This window comes from Coffea arabica, chromosome 8c (assembly GCF_036785885.1).
Source record: "Coffea arabica cultivar ET-39 chromosome 8c, Coffea Arabica ET-39 HiFi, whole genome shotgun sequence".
Lineage (NCBI taxonomy): Eukaryota > Viridiplantae > Streptophyta > Magnoliopsida > Gentianales > Rubiaceae > Coffea > Coffea arabica.
Window position 1 is genome coordinate 45,067,931 of NC_092325.1, and position 16,227 is coordinate 45,084,157.

Here is a 16,227-nt window from a genome sequence, read left to right on the forward strand (position 1 = left end):
ATCTTCCAATTATCTGGTTCCATGTTGTTCTTTTATTCTTTTTCACCAACTTAATCCTACCCGCGGGTCACCATGCTTCTGGTTATGAAAATGACATGATACGAGGGTTTTTCCCTCCTTGCTTTCCAAACCAAAGGAGAGTTGAAATATCCTTAAAACTGAGGTGATAATTCCTCAAGTCTTATGTATTATACTGTCCTGAGCTACACAGCAGCATGGAGAACGTAAAGTGTATAAGAAAAAAAAAACCACGTTGCATCCATTCAGATCAAGCTTTACAATTACTACATTTCCATGGGAAAAACAGGAGGAGAAAATGGATATATGCTTTGTACCGTGCGATTTTGCTTCCTTCATAAGTAATATTACAAGCCAAGCACTCAAACCAGTCAGTTGGACTCTTCGCCTGATCCCTCTGCCTCCAGGGAGGCCAATGAGTCCTCAGATAACTCTCTGCGGTACTGCTGCACCACCAAAACTGATGCTCTTGTAGAAAACTCGGGGGCAACCAAGAAGTTTCCTACCGGCCCAAGTTCAGGGCTGTCAGTAGTATTGTTCAGAGCCGCAACAAGTTGACCCTCGGGCATTCTTCCGACCAGAAACAGGTTGCACCGACTATAAGCACGAACTGCTTCAACTGTCTCTGCACCATCTCTTACTATCTTTTCTTCAAATGTTACTGACCTGACCTCTTTGACATTCTCTTTTAATTCAGAAAGGAACTCTTCATCGTCAGACCTTGCTTCAGGACCAGAACTCTCATTCACATCTAAATTGACGGATTTTCCAGCAACCTTAGGATCCACGGCGAAACGAACCACAACTAAGCTGATACCAGGGTGCTCTGCCATCCGCGCACCATAAGCAACTGCTTCGCGATCATCATGACCACCAAAGAACAAGGCTGTTATGGTATAGTCAACATTGCTTGCAGACACATGAGATGTTCCTCCAAGTCCACGGTCGACAAATATGCCAACGGAGCACGGTGCTGCCCGAAGAACTCTCCGGTTAACATGCCTAAATTCTGCTCTGGTGGTTTCCAGATGCCCATCAATCCTCTGATGCTTATGAAATGGGAGAATGATCATACTCACCCCCTTTTTCTCAGCACCGGCAAGAATGTCCTCATGCATTGTGGCTATTGGTGAGATTGCAGTTGTAGGTCGGATGGACACCTTGCTAAGCTGCCGAAAAGCTTCAAAAGCAACAACAACTTGGTTTGAATCAGAATCCTGTACCTTGCTCCAGAAGGGCAGCCCATTCTTTCTTGCCTTGTGGACCATTAGAATAGCAGACGACCTTTCAGAAAGCTCCATGAGGTGCATTGCATAGACACGAAGTCCTCCTTTCTTCTCAGTGCCACGTGAAGCCTCAATGAGATTGATGAGAGATGGAATGTTCCTAGAGCTGTGGAAGCAGGTCAACAGACGAAGCTGAGCACTTGCTTCTTTCCTTTGGATAGTGTGATGTTTATACTCAGATCTAGCCATTTTAGCCGGCTTATACACTGCCATGACGATGGGCGTTGTTATAAATGTTGTGAAGAGAGCCATCAAAACCATGACAGCGAATGTTTCATCATTAAGAACCTGTTAAGTTGATTAATTAGCACGATAAAAATAGCAAGGGGAAGGTTTTATCAAGGTAACAACAGGAAAAGAGTGTAGAGGAAATTACCCCTCTGTCTTTCCCAATGTTGAGGACAATGAGCTCAACTAAACCTTTGGTATTCATCAGAAAACCCAAAGCTACAGCCTGCTGAAGAGGCATCTTGGACAACAGAGAGACAAAGATGGTCCCAACAATCTTCCCAAAACAGGCTGTGAAAATTACTAAAGCAAGAAGACCCCATGCCTGAGCCCCATGAATGGTGGCAACATTGGTCTTCAGTCCACTCGAGACAAAGTACAAGGGAAGGAAAATACCAGAAACTAGATCCTCAACTTTTTCAACTAGAGCACCTGCAAAAGCGCCCTCCTTTGGGACAAGAATTCCAATCACAAATGCCCCAAACAGGGCATGAATTCCAATAGAATCAGTGACAAATCCAGCAGCAAGAACAACTGCTAGTGTAGCACATACATACATCTCATCTACCGGCTCCCCCTCAGGGCACCTTCTTGCCATCCATCGAAATATGGGAGGCGCTACAAAAATACAACAGAGCACAAAACCACTACCACACAACAAAACCCACAATGAAACAAGGGGAGAACGACCTACACCTGACAGGGCAACAGCAAGAGCAAGTAGAATCCATGCAGCCACATCATTGACTGCTGCAGCAGACATGGCCATGCGACCAACATCGGTCGTTAAAAGCTTCAGTTCAGCCAGGATACGGGCCAGGACAGGGAAGGCAGTGATAGAAAGGGCAACTCCCATAAACACCAAAAATGGGCCTTCACTCACACCTTTTGAAATAGTCGCACGAAGAGCAAATGATGTCCCAATTCCTAATGCAAAGGGAAGAGTAATTCCTGCGAGGGCAATGGCCAAGGCCTTCTTTCCAGTCCGACGAAGGGACTTCGGATCAAGTTCGAGGCCGACAAGAAACAAAAAGAAAAGGAGTCCTAGGTTGGCAATTGTATCCAACACTGTAAGACTCCGGGGCGGAAACACCGTATGGAGAAATTTGTGGTTGCGGCCTAAGGCGGACGGACCCAGTAGGACTCCTCCCTGCAAATAAAGTATTATCCATCAAATTCTTTCAACTTACTTGTTACAGTTACGTTTCTTTATGATAATCAGCTCATCTATTAGTCTTGGGAGCAGTAAACCATCCATAATCACTTGGCACAGCTCTCTCGCATTTGGAAGGCCCTAGAGGACCACATCATGAAAAATAGAAAAATGTTTACAAAATGTCACTTTGAAAGATTACTTTCACTCCATCCAGAAAATCTGAATTGGTGGAAAAAGGTGGGGATTCCAGACAACATGATCTACTTATGATTGACACATGAATGTGCTATTTATTTATTATTTTTTTTTTTTTTTGGGCAAGAGGATCAACAGTGGGACTCTATCTAACCACTGTCAAGTGTAGCGCATTCCACATTGAGAGCTATTGATACTACTGCTTGGATCAAATCCAGCAATAGAAAAACTCAATCGTCAGAAAATTCAAGAAGAAAGATGGCCATAGCTAGCGTATGGCATTGGTGCCTCAACAAAATGTGTACGACAAGTACAAATGCAAGCTACCAAAATTTTTGCATACATTTTCCCAACTTAGAAATCAGCTTTTTCATCATGAAGATTTTTCCCTTGTAAATTCAGTTGAAGTACCAATTTCTACCTTATTAGTATCCCGTTCTCCAATTTCTACCTTTCAACAAGAAGATGGTTTCTCTGAAAGTGTTCAGTAATTTAAGACATATCCTCAGGAGGAAGACTTTCATTTGCTTTAACATATGGATTTGGGGACTATAAGACTTCTAGAAGACAACCATCAGGAAAAATATCAAGTTTTAAACTCACTTTACACCCTTTACTGTACCAAAATTCTTACATGGTGCCTAAACTTCAAAATGAGACACCGTTTTGCCCCATTCAATTGAAATCATTGAGGAAGTCGAACAGATTTTAGACCGACTATAATAAAAATAATTTTATATTTTAAGGCCTAAAGTGAAATAAATTATATACTTTAGGGATTAAAGTGAAACAATTTTTATTGTTCAGAAATTAAAGTGTCCTATCTTAAAATTTAGGGATTAAAGTGAGAGTCTGGGTATAATTAAAGGGTGCAAAGTGAAATTAACGTAAGTATTAATCGTACGACCAAAGGGAAAGCATTAGTCTCTACAGCATTGTAGTAAAAAATATTTAACATTAAAAGCGAAGATATCAACTTGAAACTCCAAAAAAACAACAAAAAAAAGAAAAAGATATCAACTCGAAACGAAGAAAAAAGAAGATAACTCCCTAGAGGTCAGAAGAAGACATTTATAATAATGTTTCAGACTTCAGCTACCGCAAGCAAAAGCCTAACAAGTTCAGCAGGCAACAGTAAAATCTGCAAAAAAAGGTATAGAAACCTACGTAATGGGAAAACAATCGGGTTCAAGAGCTATAGGAACTTACAATAATCTCAGCTACAACCCGCGGCTGTCTTAAAGGCCTCAGAAGGTATGCAAGAGTCCTTGTCAGGACAATGACTAGGCATATCTGTAAGATTACCAGAGGAAGTGCATAATCAAGGGGTGTCTCCCCTTGGAAGACTCCATTTGAGGTAGCCTTCATTGGCGCCGGGCATTTTACCGTAGCATTTGAAGCCATTGCGCACCAGAAGAGCCCCAGATAGAGCAGCAGAATCTACGGATTCTTTTATCAAGCCTGCATAAATATTATGCAATGGCTTCATCCAATCAGATCATTAGCAATATCATACACTAGAACAAGTTAAAGAATTATGTTTTCTGTCAAGCAGGATTATTTTATTCTTCCTCTCAAGTGTCACCAAATCACGTGAAGAGGCCACAAAGTTGCTACGACATTGTCAGAACTGCATTTGAATGACATTTCCAGAAGCAATAAAAAATATAGGGAATCAGCGAATGTCATAGAGGAGAAAAGAACAGATTTTGATGCTCTACAAATAACAGAAAACGCCACCTAACTCCCTGAGGAAAAAGGTGCAATATCATACCCCTAAAATTTTTCCAAAAGAAACTTCCTAGGCAATCAGCAGCTCGGCGCAGCCAACGCTTCAATGTTTCCCCTAATCACATCCGGCATATAAACCAGGCCAAGACTTTAGAGAAATGGGGGTTTCAGATGATAATTTCGTGAAACAAGCTCACTGAATTATCAGCTATAAGTCGCCAAAAAATCAGCACTTCACAGCACCTGGCTAAATCCCTTTCAACCAAAAGCGTCATTTATTTGTTTCTTTTTTTTGTACCCCCCGCCTTTTTCGGTCGGGAAAAGAGAAGAATATTTCAGAACCGCACCTTTTTTCCTTCACGCCTTTACCCACACACAAACGACATATGTCAACCGTTGACAGGCCCGTCTAAATATAGTCAGTATTAATTACAGTGACCAATAAAGGTCGGTACTATTCTCGTAGAGCATCTCATAAGTCCTAATAGGGCGGCAATCGGGCCATATCGGGTTGGCACGTCGGGTTAAGACTCAAATATAACAAAAGATTCATTGATCCGAATTTGAAAATTTCGAGTTGACGGGTCGACTTGAATGACTCAAAACTTAATTTTAATTTATTAATTTATTACTATAATTTCTAATAAAATCAATTTCACACAAGACTAATTACATAATCAAGTAATAAAAATTTAAATAAATAATCCCAAACCAAATATAAAATAAATTAAAATAGTATAAAAGTAAAAAAAATTAATAGTGAAATTATCCCAAATAATATTTCGCTTACATCATAAACATATTTTTCAATCCACATTTTTATCTCACATACATCACATCATAAAAAAGTGCTACGGTAATTATTTCAAATAATATTTCAAATAATACCCTATCCAAACAATTATAATACATATTATTTGTCCAAATATAATAATATCAACTTCACACAAATTAAATAAATTCATGTAGGATTAAGTGATTAATGCCTTTGGAAAAAAAGAATAACTTAGTTTAGTCAGATAAAATAATTTTTATGTTTATTAAATTATTTTTAATTCGTAAATGAGTAATCGGACCATATCGGATCACTCACGGGTTGACTCGAATTCGATCCGTTTTCTTTTCGGATTCATCGAGTTCGATTCGATTCTGATCCGAACTCGCGAAACCTTAATCCAAATCCATTAATTTCGTGTTAAGTTCATGTAGTATTTTCAGATCGTATCGGAAATTGTCACCCCTAATCTCATTTCAAAATTTAACCAAAAAATGGAAATCCTATCTCATTTCAAAATACGGAAATGGTAGGGAATCCAACCACTGCCATTGGTACTACTGTTAATTCCTTATTAATTATAGCGGCCCATTCTGATTATTATTCTCATTAACTGACATTTAAAGATTCGGACCAGGAACAAATTGAGCTTTTCATGATAAGGAGTGTGAAAATTCTCAAGTCCTTTTCTTTCATAACAAATTTTGAATGTTGATTTCACACTTCAACGACCGCCAGATAAGCCAAATCTTTTCAAGTACTATCCAAATTGAAGACTAGAATTTTTTTTTTTTTAACACAAAGATTATCCCAACTTTGCCAAATTAATTTCACTAAGCATTTGTATCCCGCCCCGAAGAATATACAAGCGGCAGAAAGGTGATTCGAACACACGATCTCGGGATCTAACTAAATTATCCTAAAACCATCCTGGCCAACTCCAGGGGCAAAAGACTAGAATTATATATTCATACCAAATTCAACAATAAGCTCCACAAGTACACAGAAATCAGTCCGTGTCGGAAATTAACAAACCGAGTACATTGAATTTTTTGATAACCAATTAACTGCAACTTTTTTTTTTTGGTGTTATTTTCTGAACACGAATCCAACTACCTTTTTGGCTAATATTATATCATGTAATTAAAGTACTAACGTAAATAATACAATTTTTTTCAACTAATGTTCAATTTGGACTATCAAGTTTATTCGAAATCCCTCGTATCTCCAGGTATTTTACAATATAGATGAGATATTCGAATCGATCCCACAAGAAACAAAATAACAATTACTAAAGTTTTAAATCTGCCTTATTATCTAAACTATTAAAAGGATTAGTGAAAAGGAATTTGGACAAACAAATAAAAGTAGTACAACAAAGCCAGATTATAACTTACTAAAAATGATAAACTTGAGATGAAATATTCAAAGTACGGCTGCAAATCGTCCCTTGAAATTTCCATTCAAAAAGAACTTCAAGAAAAACTGCTGCACACACGGTTTAGCGATCACCAAACTTCATATTTTTAAGTTTTAGAGTCTTCTGTGACATGCTTTCAATAAATGTAACATATTTTTATAGTGAAAAAGCGAATATATCCACAAGGTTAGTCTTAGTATCGGACATTAAAAATCCTCGAGAAAGAAATTCTAACGGGTGAATATGTCATTCATGAATCATTTTTCAGTAACGTCATTCATGAGGCGACAAGGGACTTACTGCGTTGCAGCAAAACTTGAGAAGACTCCTCATAGTCACATTTGACAGAGGAACTAGTGATGCCCTTAAAAGTTAAAAGGGTCCCACCAATGAAAAGAAATGTTACCTCGAGAGTGTGTTTGGATACAAAACTTATTTTAAATAATATTTCACTTGCATCGTAAACATATTTTTCAATTCACATTTTTATATTTCTAATCATATTTTTATCTCACATACATCACATCACAAAAAGTACTACAGTAATTATTTCAAATAATACTCTATCCAAATAAATCCCTTGTTTGGATTCTAATTTTTTTTTAAAAAAAAATATTTACATATCCATCAATCACTTTTTAATATTATATATATTAACTCATCAAATCGAATCGCTGCAGCATATAATTATAATATACAGTAGTGATTAATTTTTTTTTAAATCGTTAGAGTACGTTAACGACATGTACAGTCTAACCGGAAAGCTCGTCGAAAATTACAAATCAAGAGGCTCTGGCCCCCAAAGAGTTGCAAACCGACATGTGACGTGAGGAAAAGCGCAACTTCTGCTTGACAGACAACCCACACGGTCAAATAAATTAAGCCGCCACCCCCCCCCCCCTCCGGCCCCCGCTGGTGTACTAGGTTTCACATCGTGACATGTTCCCCACTGGTGTAAGCAAGCTGGTTGTTTTATGTCCAGCACTGCCACCACCTTCCCCCACAAAAATTCATAAAAAGAAAACATATTTAGAAGTTTATTACTAAAACCTTTCATAAAATGCACTGATTATTTTTGCTTCTAATTTGCATGGCGTGGCTTTCTCACGACTCGCTAGTAGACCCTCTTGTAAATGGCGCCTCATCTTGATCTTATGCCCTTTTTAGATTCATCCAAAATTGCAACTAGTCTGTGTTCCCTGTTTACCCCTCCATAGCTTAAAACTGCAACGACGACTCATCTTTCCATTATCTGTTGTCAGTTTCTAGCGACTCTGACGTTCGTGTAGTCTACCAAGGTTTCCACTTTTTCTTTTTTTCTGCTTTGTTTATTCGGGTTAAATTTGACAGTTAAAACTTAAAACCAAAGACAAGATAATAATTAATATACTGTAGCACGAGAAAGAAAATTCAATGGAGAATAAGCCACAGAAGCAGTCAGCCAGCCCATAACACACGCTTCATTTCATCCCTCACCGTTTTCAGTTTTCAAACCTTAATGCGTTTACCCCAAAAAAAAAAAAAAACCCCCAAAAAGAACACGAACATCATCATTTACGCAACATAATAAACACTTATGAGACACCCTTTTCTCAAATGCAGAAGGAATTCATTAGCAAAGAAACAGAGATGCAAACCCATATATAAGTACAGAGACAGAGGGGGAACCTGAATCTGGAGAATCTGGAGAAGTTCTAATGATAAGAGGGTATATCCATTACACCCTCAACGTTCTCGATTTTTTTTTTTCTTTTTGGGTTCTTTTTCTGTGGAAGAGCTTAATATGATTAATGGTCTGGATTTGTTGTTCCGGTGGTGGGTTCTGGGGTTCTGGGAGGGGATGAATATTGAAGGAAATGATTGGTAGAGACAAAAGAGGTCCGCTCCAAAGATGAAGGAATGGACGACAAAGTTCGGAAAACCGGTACAGAGAAAGAACGAGACACGCAGATATATATAGAGAGAGAGAGAGAGAGATAGAGAAGCTTTGACGGAACAAACTGGTTGGGCCGTAATAAAATACTTTATTAACTAGAGTTGTTACGATGGATTGAACGTAGTTTTTCGTTCTCCTTAAAAAAAAAAGGGGGTTGGGGGGGGGGGGGGGGGGAAGGTTTTTCGCTTTCTGCCCTTTGTCTTGGCTCTGGCGGGTTGACAGGGACGGCCATCCCGTGAGCCGTAGTTATCGAACTGCCAAAGCTTTTGATCTGCCCATGATTCCATGGGATTCGATGCAAATTGGGCAACTTTGGCGCAAGTATTCAAGTAAATAATTGTTATTGCTTTTTCTTTTTTGGGTAATTATTACTATTATGCAACATTAAAATACACCCTGTATTCCTATTCTGGGATTCAGATGAGAAGGGATGAATTTACCTTATTTATGGTTTGAATTCTTGGGATTCTCTTGAATGAGCCATTCTTTTGTTGGATTCGTTTTGGAAAACTTTTAAAGTGTACCGGATGTACAATAATTGGATCCTGTACTAATAGGACAATAATTATGTATTAGAGTTGACGTAAGCATTGTGTTTTTGCTCTTTGGTAAAACTCCTGTAGTAATTTAATTCTATTTTCAACTAATATGATAATATATATATTTATATATATATAAAGGCAGAGAAACGGCAGTTGATGTAAGCATTTTTTTTTTTTCATTTTTTGAACTTTCAATTTTATCCTTATATAAACTAATTTTTGCCTTAATTACTTAATCCTAAAATTTTATTACTGTCAAAACATGAGAAGTAAGCAAAGGAGGGTTTTTTTTTAATGCATTATAGACTTTATAGCGGTAGATACACTACTAAAAATGGGTGGTGGGATATAATATAACATCGATGACCTCGCAAGTGAGTTTTTGAGTGTTTATCTAAAACTTTACTGTAACTACTGTAGAAGTTTTTAAAAAAATTTTTGAAATGTGTTTTTTAAAAATATTTTAAAGTGTATAGTTTAAAATTTTTGAGAAGTTTTTTGATGTTACTGTAATTAAAGTTTTACAAAAACTTGTAACAGATAAACTTGACTAAAAACTGGCCGGCCAAACAAGGTAGTGATAAAAAAAAGAACAAGGCATGAAGATTCAGAGCAGGACTTTTCCTCATTGGAGGGAGTCCACAAGATGGGCATGTCCCGCCATCTGTATGCATGCCCTTGTATCCTCATATGATATTGACCAGAGTATCAGGCGCAAAGTTTGACATTCGTTACAATTATTAAAATCTTCAATTATTATATCCCGCCATATGGTAAGTTATCAGGTGGGTATTTTTCATGATCCATTAACCATTGGTGGGTATTAAATTGAGAAATACTTCTTGTTTTCCTGATCACGCGCATATAATTAGTAACGAATATGTTAAAACAATAAATAGAATATCCAAATTTTCATAGGAGAAAAGGGGAGAAGGGAAAAGCACTTACCTCCGTTATGATACAGGATGAGTCTGATACACACGACAAACAAGTGAACAACTCACAAAGCCGTAGTCACGAGCTCTCCAAAACAAGTCCTAGATTTCTACCTGGCGAAAAGTAAGTGGCGGGCAGCAAAAAGAAGTGGACAACATTACGTTACAACTGAAAGCACGCAGGGGTAAAATTGGAAAGGTCACGGGAGTCTCATCTCAATTCTCAAGAACAGCCGACAGTGTAAAGAAAGATGCGTCCCCCATCGGTGAACTTGCAGAAGACAGTCGGACGCTGTAATTTGGGTTCAGAGGGATTGGAATATTGGTGTCGAACCATGCATGGTTCGTTCTTAAAAAAAAAATTTTGTGGGGCCATCGCAACATGTAGCTTTTTTTTTTTTTTTTTGGTGAAAATTTGGAGCCCGTCGCGCCATGGGCATAGTTTGATACTATGCTTTTGCAGACCAGCATTTGGTTGATTTTTTTTTAGAAATTGACAATATTTTGAAGATTTAGCCGGAATATTGGCTGATGAGGAGGTGCAAACAGCTGAGGTACTTTTGACTCACGAAGTCAAACCCCAATAAGGTTGTCAATTTGGGTCTTTGCTCAACCGGCTGTGTAGTTTACAACATATCAATGAAATTATCTACCGTTTTCTGGAAAAAAAAAAAAAAAAAAAAAAAGGTCCAACCCTCATTTTGTGAAACTCATTGACCCGTATCAGCTCGGCTTCCCCAATAAAATGACCAATGAACACTGAATTTTGGGCCCTTCAACATACGGAATATTTAAGTGGGAGTGGGTGAGAACTTGATGCAACGTGAGATAAAAAGGGTTAGTATGAAAATTTTATCCAACGCAGTGTTTAATGCTTAAACGACTTAATTTGATATAGACAACGTATAAGTTGCCTTAGAAAATTGTAGAGCAGGCCTTGATCCAATGAATGATTAAGGGACTGATTTCAAGAATTAAAAAGATTCTAACCTTTTGAATTTCACCTCTCTTTTCTGCTGTGAAAGAATTTTGATCCAATGATTAAGGGAGAGATTTCAAGAACTAAATCTTCTAACCTCTTAAATTTCACCTCTCTTCTCTGCCCAGAGAAAGAATTTAAAACAAAATTACAAAATCATAGGACTAACATGATAAGTCTAGAATATAAATGGTGAAAAAACGAACTCGGTGGAAAATTTTTACCCCCTGCCTTTGAATGGCCCCAGCATGTTGACTTTCCTCTTGTGTGGTAAAAATGGATTTACAAAATTTGCCAAAGGAACACGTATAAATTTTGTATTTATTGACCTTATAATATTTTTTTTGTGTCAGCGTCATTCATATAGTCTTTGCAGAGGAACAGATAATGACATCACCTTAAGTCATAGCAGGTTGTTCCGGCATAAATAATCATTAGTTTGTTTGGATAAGAATTTATTTGCATGATTTATTTGAAATAATTATCGTAGCACTTTTTGTGATGTCATATATATGAGATAAAAATGTGATTAAGAAAATAAAAAAATAATTAAAATTTATAAAATAAATTTTTTTATTTAAAATCAAGCCAATCCAAACAAATCAACGTATCTGTTCCTCCACTGCAAGAGGAGTGACGTCAACCATCAAAAAATTTGACATTATTCCTGTCCTGTGGGGTCCGGTTAAATCATCCACAATATCTTGTTGCATACATGTGACGTTATGTCATTATTTTTTTAATATATAAGAGATACTTTTGCCTTACTGTTCAAGGCCAGTTTCATCTGCTCTTCCAAGGCCTTACCCGTCATTTTGCCCTCCATCCGGTGTTGCTCATATATTTTCTCATCCTCTTACGCAGGACAATTTTGTGTGTAAGAACTAAGAAGTGGAGATTTTTTACCTTCATATTACGCTTTTGCCCTTGGTCTACTTATTATTCCTTTATTTACCCTCAATAAATTCTTTTTTTTATGGTGCTGTGAGTGTTATGAAATTGGGCTTTTTTGTCAATTCCTTTGACAAGATTGCTGGGTTACATCAATAAACAGTAATCTCAGCCTCCAATTTACACTTTTCTCCTTAAAGATGTCTTTCTTGTGGATTATAAGATTTTAGCTTGAGGTCATCATTGAAAAGTAAATTTTATGCCCCCACTTGCATGAATCTGTTGTTCCCAATGCCATATTAAGCACAATGGTATACAGATTAGTCATGCGCATATGTACTGATCTCCGTCAATTTGCTTTGTTCTATTTGCTTTCATCTCCCACTGCTTTGCTTCCTTTGCATTGCCGCTGCTGGTACTCATCATTTTACTTCCTTCTGTTTTATATTTTATATTATATTTCCTCATTTTTGTTCCACCAAATCTGGATAATGATCCCGCACATTATTACGCACCTGAACACGATTACGCTCCCTCTGCGCAAAACACTAAGCTTAAACTTATAATAAACTTTTACCATCCACTAACAAATTACGTTTGACCAAACTAACTTATAAAACTCAATGCTCAATTCAAAACAAAACAATACTATACACATGTAAACAAAGATTCCAACCATACAAAAAAAAAAAAAAAAACAACAGCAACAAAAAGCTGCAGCTTCACAGACATCTTTTACATAAAATAATTTCTGCAACTCACAATTAGCTACATAAATAAACAACATTTTCCCATGTTTTACTTCAGAAAATTTAACCCAAGTAACTTTCCCATGTTTTACTACCAATCTTTCCACACAAGCATTTTCCTAATACCTAAAACAAAACAGGCCAACCCCCAGCACCACCCGCGCCTCTCGCGGGAAAAACAACCTAGTATTGATATACATTGTAGATTTTACGTGAAAATATAACCTAAAAAATGTACTAAATTTCAGAATTTTCAGTAATACGTAGCATGTTTTTCAAATTTGACTTGAATTCTAAATATTCTCTTAAAATTTGCATAATCTTATAATCAATGCAAAAAATTTTCACATTAAATTGATTACCTAGAATGTGTGGAATCAGCTGATCAATTCAGCGAACAGTCCAAAGTCAAAAAATTGGACAGAAGACCAACCAGGAAGAAGTACGCGTCCGCTGGATAATTTTTCTTAATCAGCATGCTACTAATCCTTGGTTGGCTAAAGTTGATAAGCAAATACATTGCAGACTAATCTAATCCTAATGGATAACTTGATTCTGTGGGTAGCTGCGGTCTTTTTATTAACCCTTCATCTTTCAGAATATCATTTAGCCTTTTTCTATTTTATCCCAGAAGTTGCTCAAAGCATCAAGAACCGCGTTTAAAGGGTTTATTAGGTTAAATGATGGCTTCAGTTAAAAGATGTCTTGGTTTGTGGAAGGATGTGTCATAAAACTGGAATATCCAATCTCTTCCCTCCACCCCACTGTCGGAGTGCAGATCCGCGAGGAAATAAGGACAGCTGGTAGTTGCTAAAAACATCAAGAACCGCAATTAAATTTAAAGGGTTTCTGTGGTTTGAATGGTGACTTCAGTTGCAGATGTCTTGGTCTGGGGCATTCACAATCCCTAAGGATGTACGGACGTTGGTGCAAGGTGCTTGCATCACTTTACCATAAAATCTCGGGTTTGAAAGAAAATATAACGTTGGGAGAGCTACCCCTATGGCGTCCGATCCGGCTCAAACAGAATTAGTCGCAGATAATAAAATAGATACGGACACCGGTGGATTATACCAAAAAAAAAAAAAAAAAAAAACAATCCCTAAGGATGTGTCATAAAAACTGTAAAAAATCCAATCTCTTCAGTCCACTCCACCCCACTGGTCGGTGCAGATCCGTGAGGAATTAGCAGCATTCTTTTAATGGTTTCAGTACCTGCAGCCTTGGTCCAAAACCAACACACACATATATATAGTTCAAATTATGTAATATACATCGTTGTTTTTTACATCACATACGTGGTTCATAAAATTTTAGTTTATATTTATACTGAATTTAAAGCTGTTCACATTTTAAACAAATGAATCATATTTTGTCGGATTAAACAAAATCATTCCGAGACGGTTTACCTGGCTAACTATTTGTACAGCGACTTCATCAGTGAGACCATTTTTATCTCAAACTAGTATTGAAAGGGCTGGCCGGACCTTGGCTCTTATTTGTTTCATTTTTCTTCTGATATTATGGCAAGGCTTTTGCCATTGTCTTGCGAGCACTGACCGTGACATCTTGAAATCCAATTCCTACTATACCATAGATACATACGCTTTTATTTTTCTGGGATTTTGGACGGACGAGAGGATTCAGATCATGCCATCCTCTCTTAGTGCCTACAAGTCATTTGCTTGAGGAATATATGAAGCTCTTCATGACCTCCATTTGTCATTTAAAGATCATGAGAAAACCCTTGTTTATTCAATGGAAGAGAATAATTAAGATGAACCTTCCTTTCCTTTCTGGAGGGTATAAGACAGATTAAACTAGCTAGGCTTGGTGGTTCTTGTGCCAATGGAAACGAACCCTTTCCATTGCTTAATCTTTGCCTGTCAGAACTGTGCTTAATTTAGCGTTGATATGTGACAAGAGAATAAATCGTTTAATTAATTACAGCATTCAAACCAAGGATTTGCTCTATTCATTCTGCACGATTAGTTTGCTGGACATCATTTTGAAAAAGTAGGATCCGAGTTCCGAAAGTTATTGTTTTACCCTGACTTAACTTCATACAAGTTAACAAGACTGTCTTAAAATCAAATGACATGATTAATCTTAAATGGGACGATTCTACGAGAGATTATGGCGTAAGTTGTCCTGAATTAAAATTTAAGGTGCAAAATAAGAATTGGATACAAGGTTGCAAAATGGATGCATATGCGCATGGTATATCCATTTCCTAATGCTTTTGGAACAAATCATCATGTCGTAGGAGTAAATCAATAATATCGATGACGGGAAATCTTGAAACGGGGTTGTATTCAAAATGCACATTCATCAGGGTTGTATAGATTTAATAAGCCGCGTCCATCTGGTTGACTTATCCATCAGATAAGCCACGTCCATATGGTTGACAGCTTCAGCTTGTATGTCCATCTCAGATTGGCATGATTTTCGAAATAGTGCTTCAACTAAATTAAGCTCAAATCGCATTATCCTCCTAACCAATCATTGAAGTAAAAAGGTATAAACTAGGTGGCTGATTGATGCAAAGTTCTTCCGCTCGTGATGCCAAATGAAACTTGAAGCATGCAAATAGATGCTTCATCTATAATGTGAAAGTTGCTCCTAAAAAAGCGCATCAAAGGCTTGCTCCTCCCGCATCCAGTAATTGCCATAATATAGTAATTTCAGTGGTGTCTTGTCATTCGAGAGTGTAAACTCCCTTATTAGATTCCTTGGCAATTCGCCCAGATGGGATGATCCAATGGTACTTACATTAGCCATCTTATTTGATTAGTTTAGACCATCAAGAAAAATAAAAAAAACCTAACATCAGAAGTCTGCTGCTCAATCGATCTCTGACAGATATATATGTGGTCCTGGTTTTCTTACTTCAAGTTAATTAACATATTATACTAGGTATGAGTTGACATCGGATCTAGTCTGAAGAATCACACGAATATACTGGTATGTGTCCCAGGTTTCCTAGCTACTTCATATGGTAGGTATGAGTTGACATCGATCGTATCTAGTGAAAGAATCATATGAATATATACAACGAAAATTTTAAAAATATGATTCCATTACTAGATTTGATGCGGAAGAAGATAAAGAGATCTAATTAGCCACACGCATGTTCAGCCTCTAACGATGATCTACACGAACTTTCTTAATTAGAATCTTTCAGTTTGAATTAATTTTGCTAGATTAGTGCTAACCATTGTTAAGAGAATCTTCTAGTTTGAATTAACTTTGATGGATAAGTGCTAACTATTGCCGAGACAATAGGGATGGCAACGGGGCGGGGTTGGGGCGGGGGACCCCTCCCCCATCCCCCGCCCCGCTGCCTACGAACTCCCTCCGCCCCCACCCCATCCCCCGTCCCCAGC

The 16,227-nt window shown here is 37.4% G+C and overlaps 1 protein-coding gene across 2 annotated transcripts; it reads right to left on the reverse strand.

Annotated features, from left to right (window-relative positions):
- Positions 1 to 147: 147 nt before the first annotated feature.
- On the reverse strand, positions 148 to 8,775 carry LOC113706561 (cation/H(+) antiporter 18-like). Of its 2 annotated transcripts, none has more exons than XM_072063737.1 (4): positions 8,478 to 8,775; positions 4,093 to 4,344; positions 1,681 to 2,682; positions 148 to 1,592 (listed from the first exon to the last, which is right to left on the reverse strand). In XM_072063737.1, exons 2-4 carry the CDS (start codon positions 4,285 to 4,287, stop codon positions 390 to 392), a joined length of 2,400 nt encoding a protein of 799 aa, XP_071919838.1. In that variant the 5' UTR covers positions 4,288 to 4,344; positions 8,478 to 8,775; the 3' UTR covers positions 148 to 389. The 2 variants fall into 2 exon arrangements, with proteins under 2 accessions (XP_071919838.1, XP_071919839.1); XM_072063738.1 differs by lacking the exon at positions 8,478 to 8,775 and adding an exon at positions 4,658 to 4,979.
- Between the last annotated feature and the right edge of the window lie 7,452 nt (positions 8,776 to 16,227).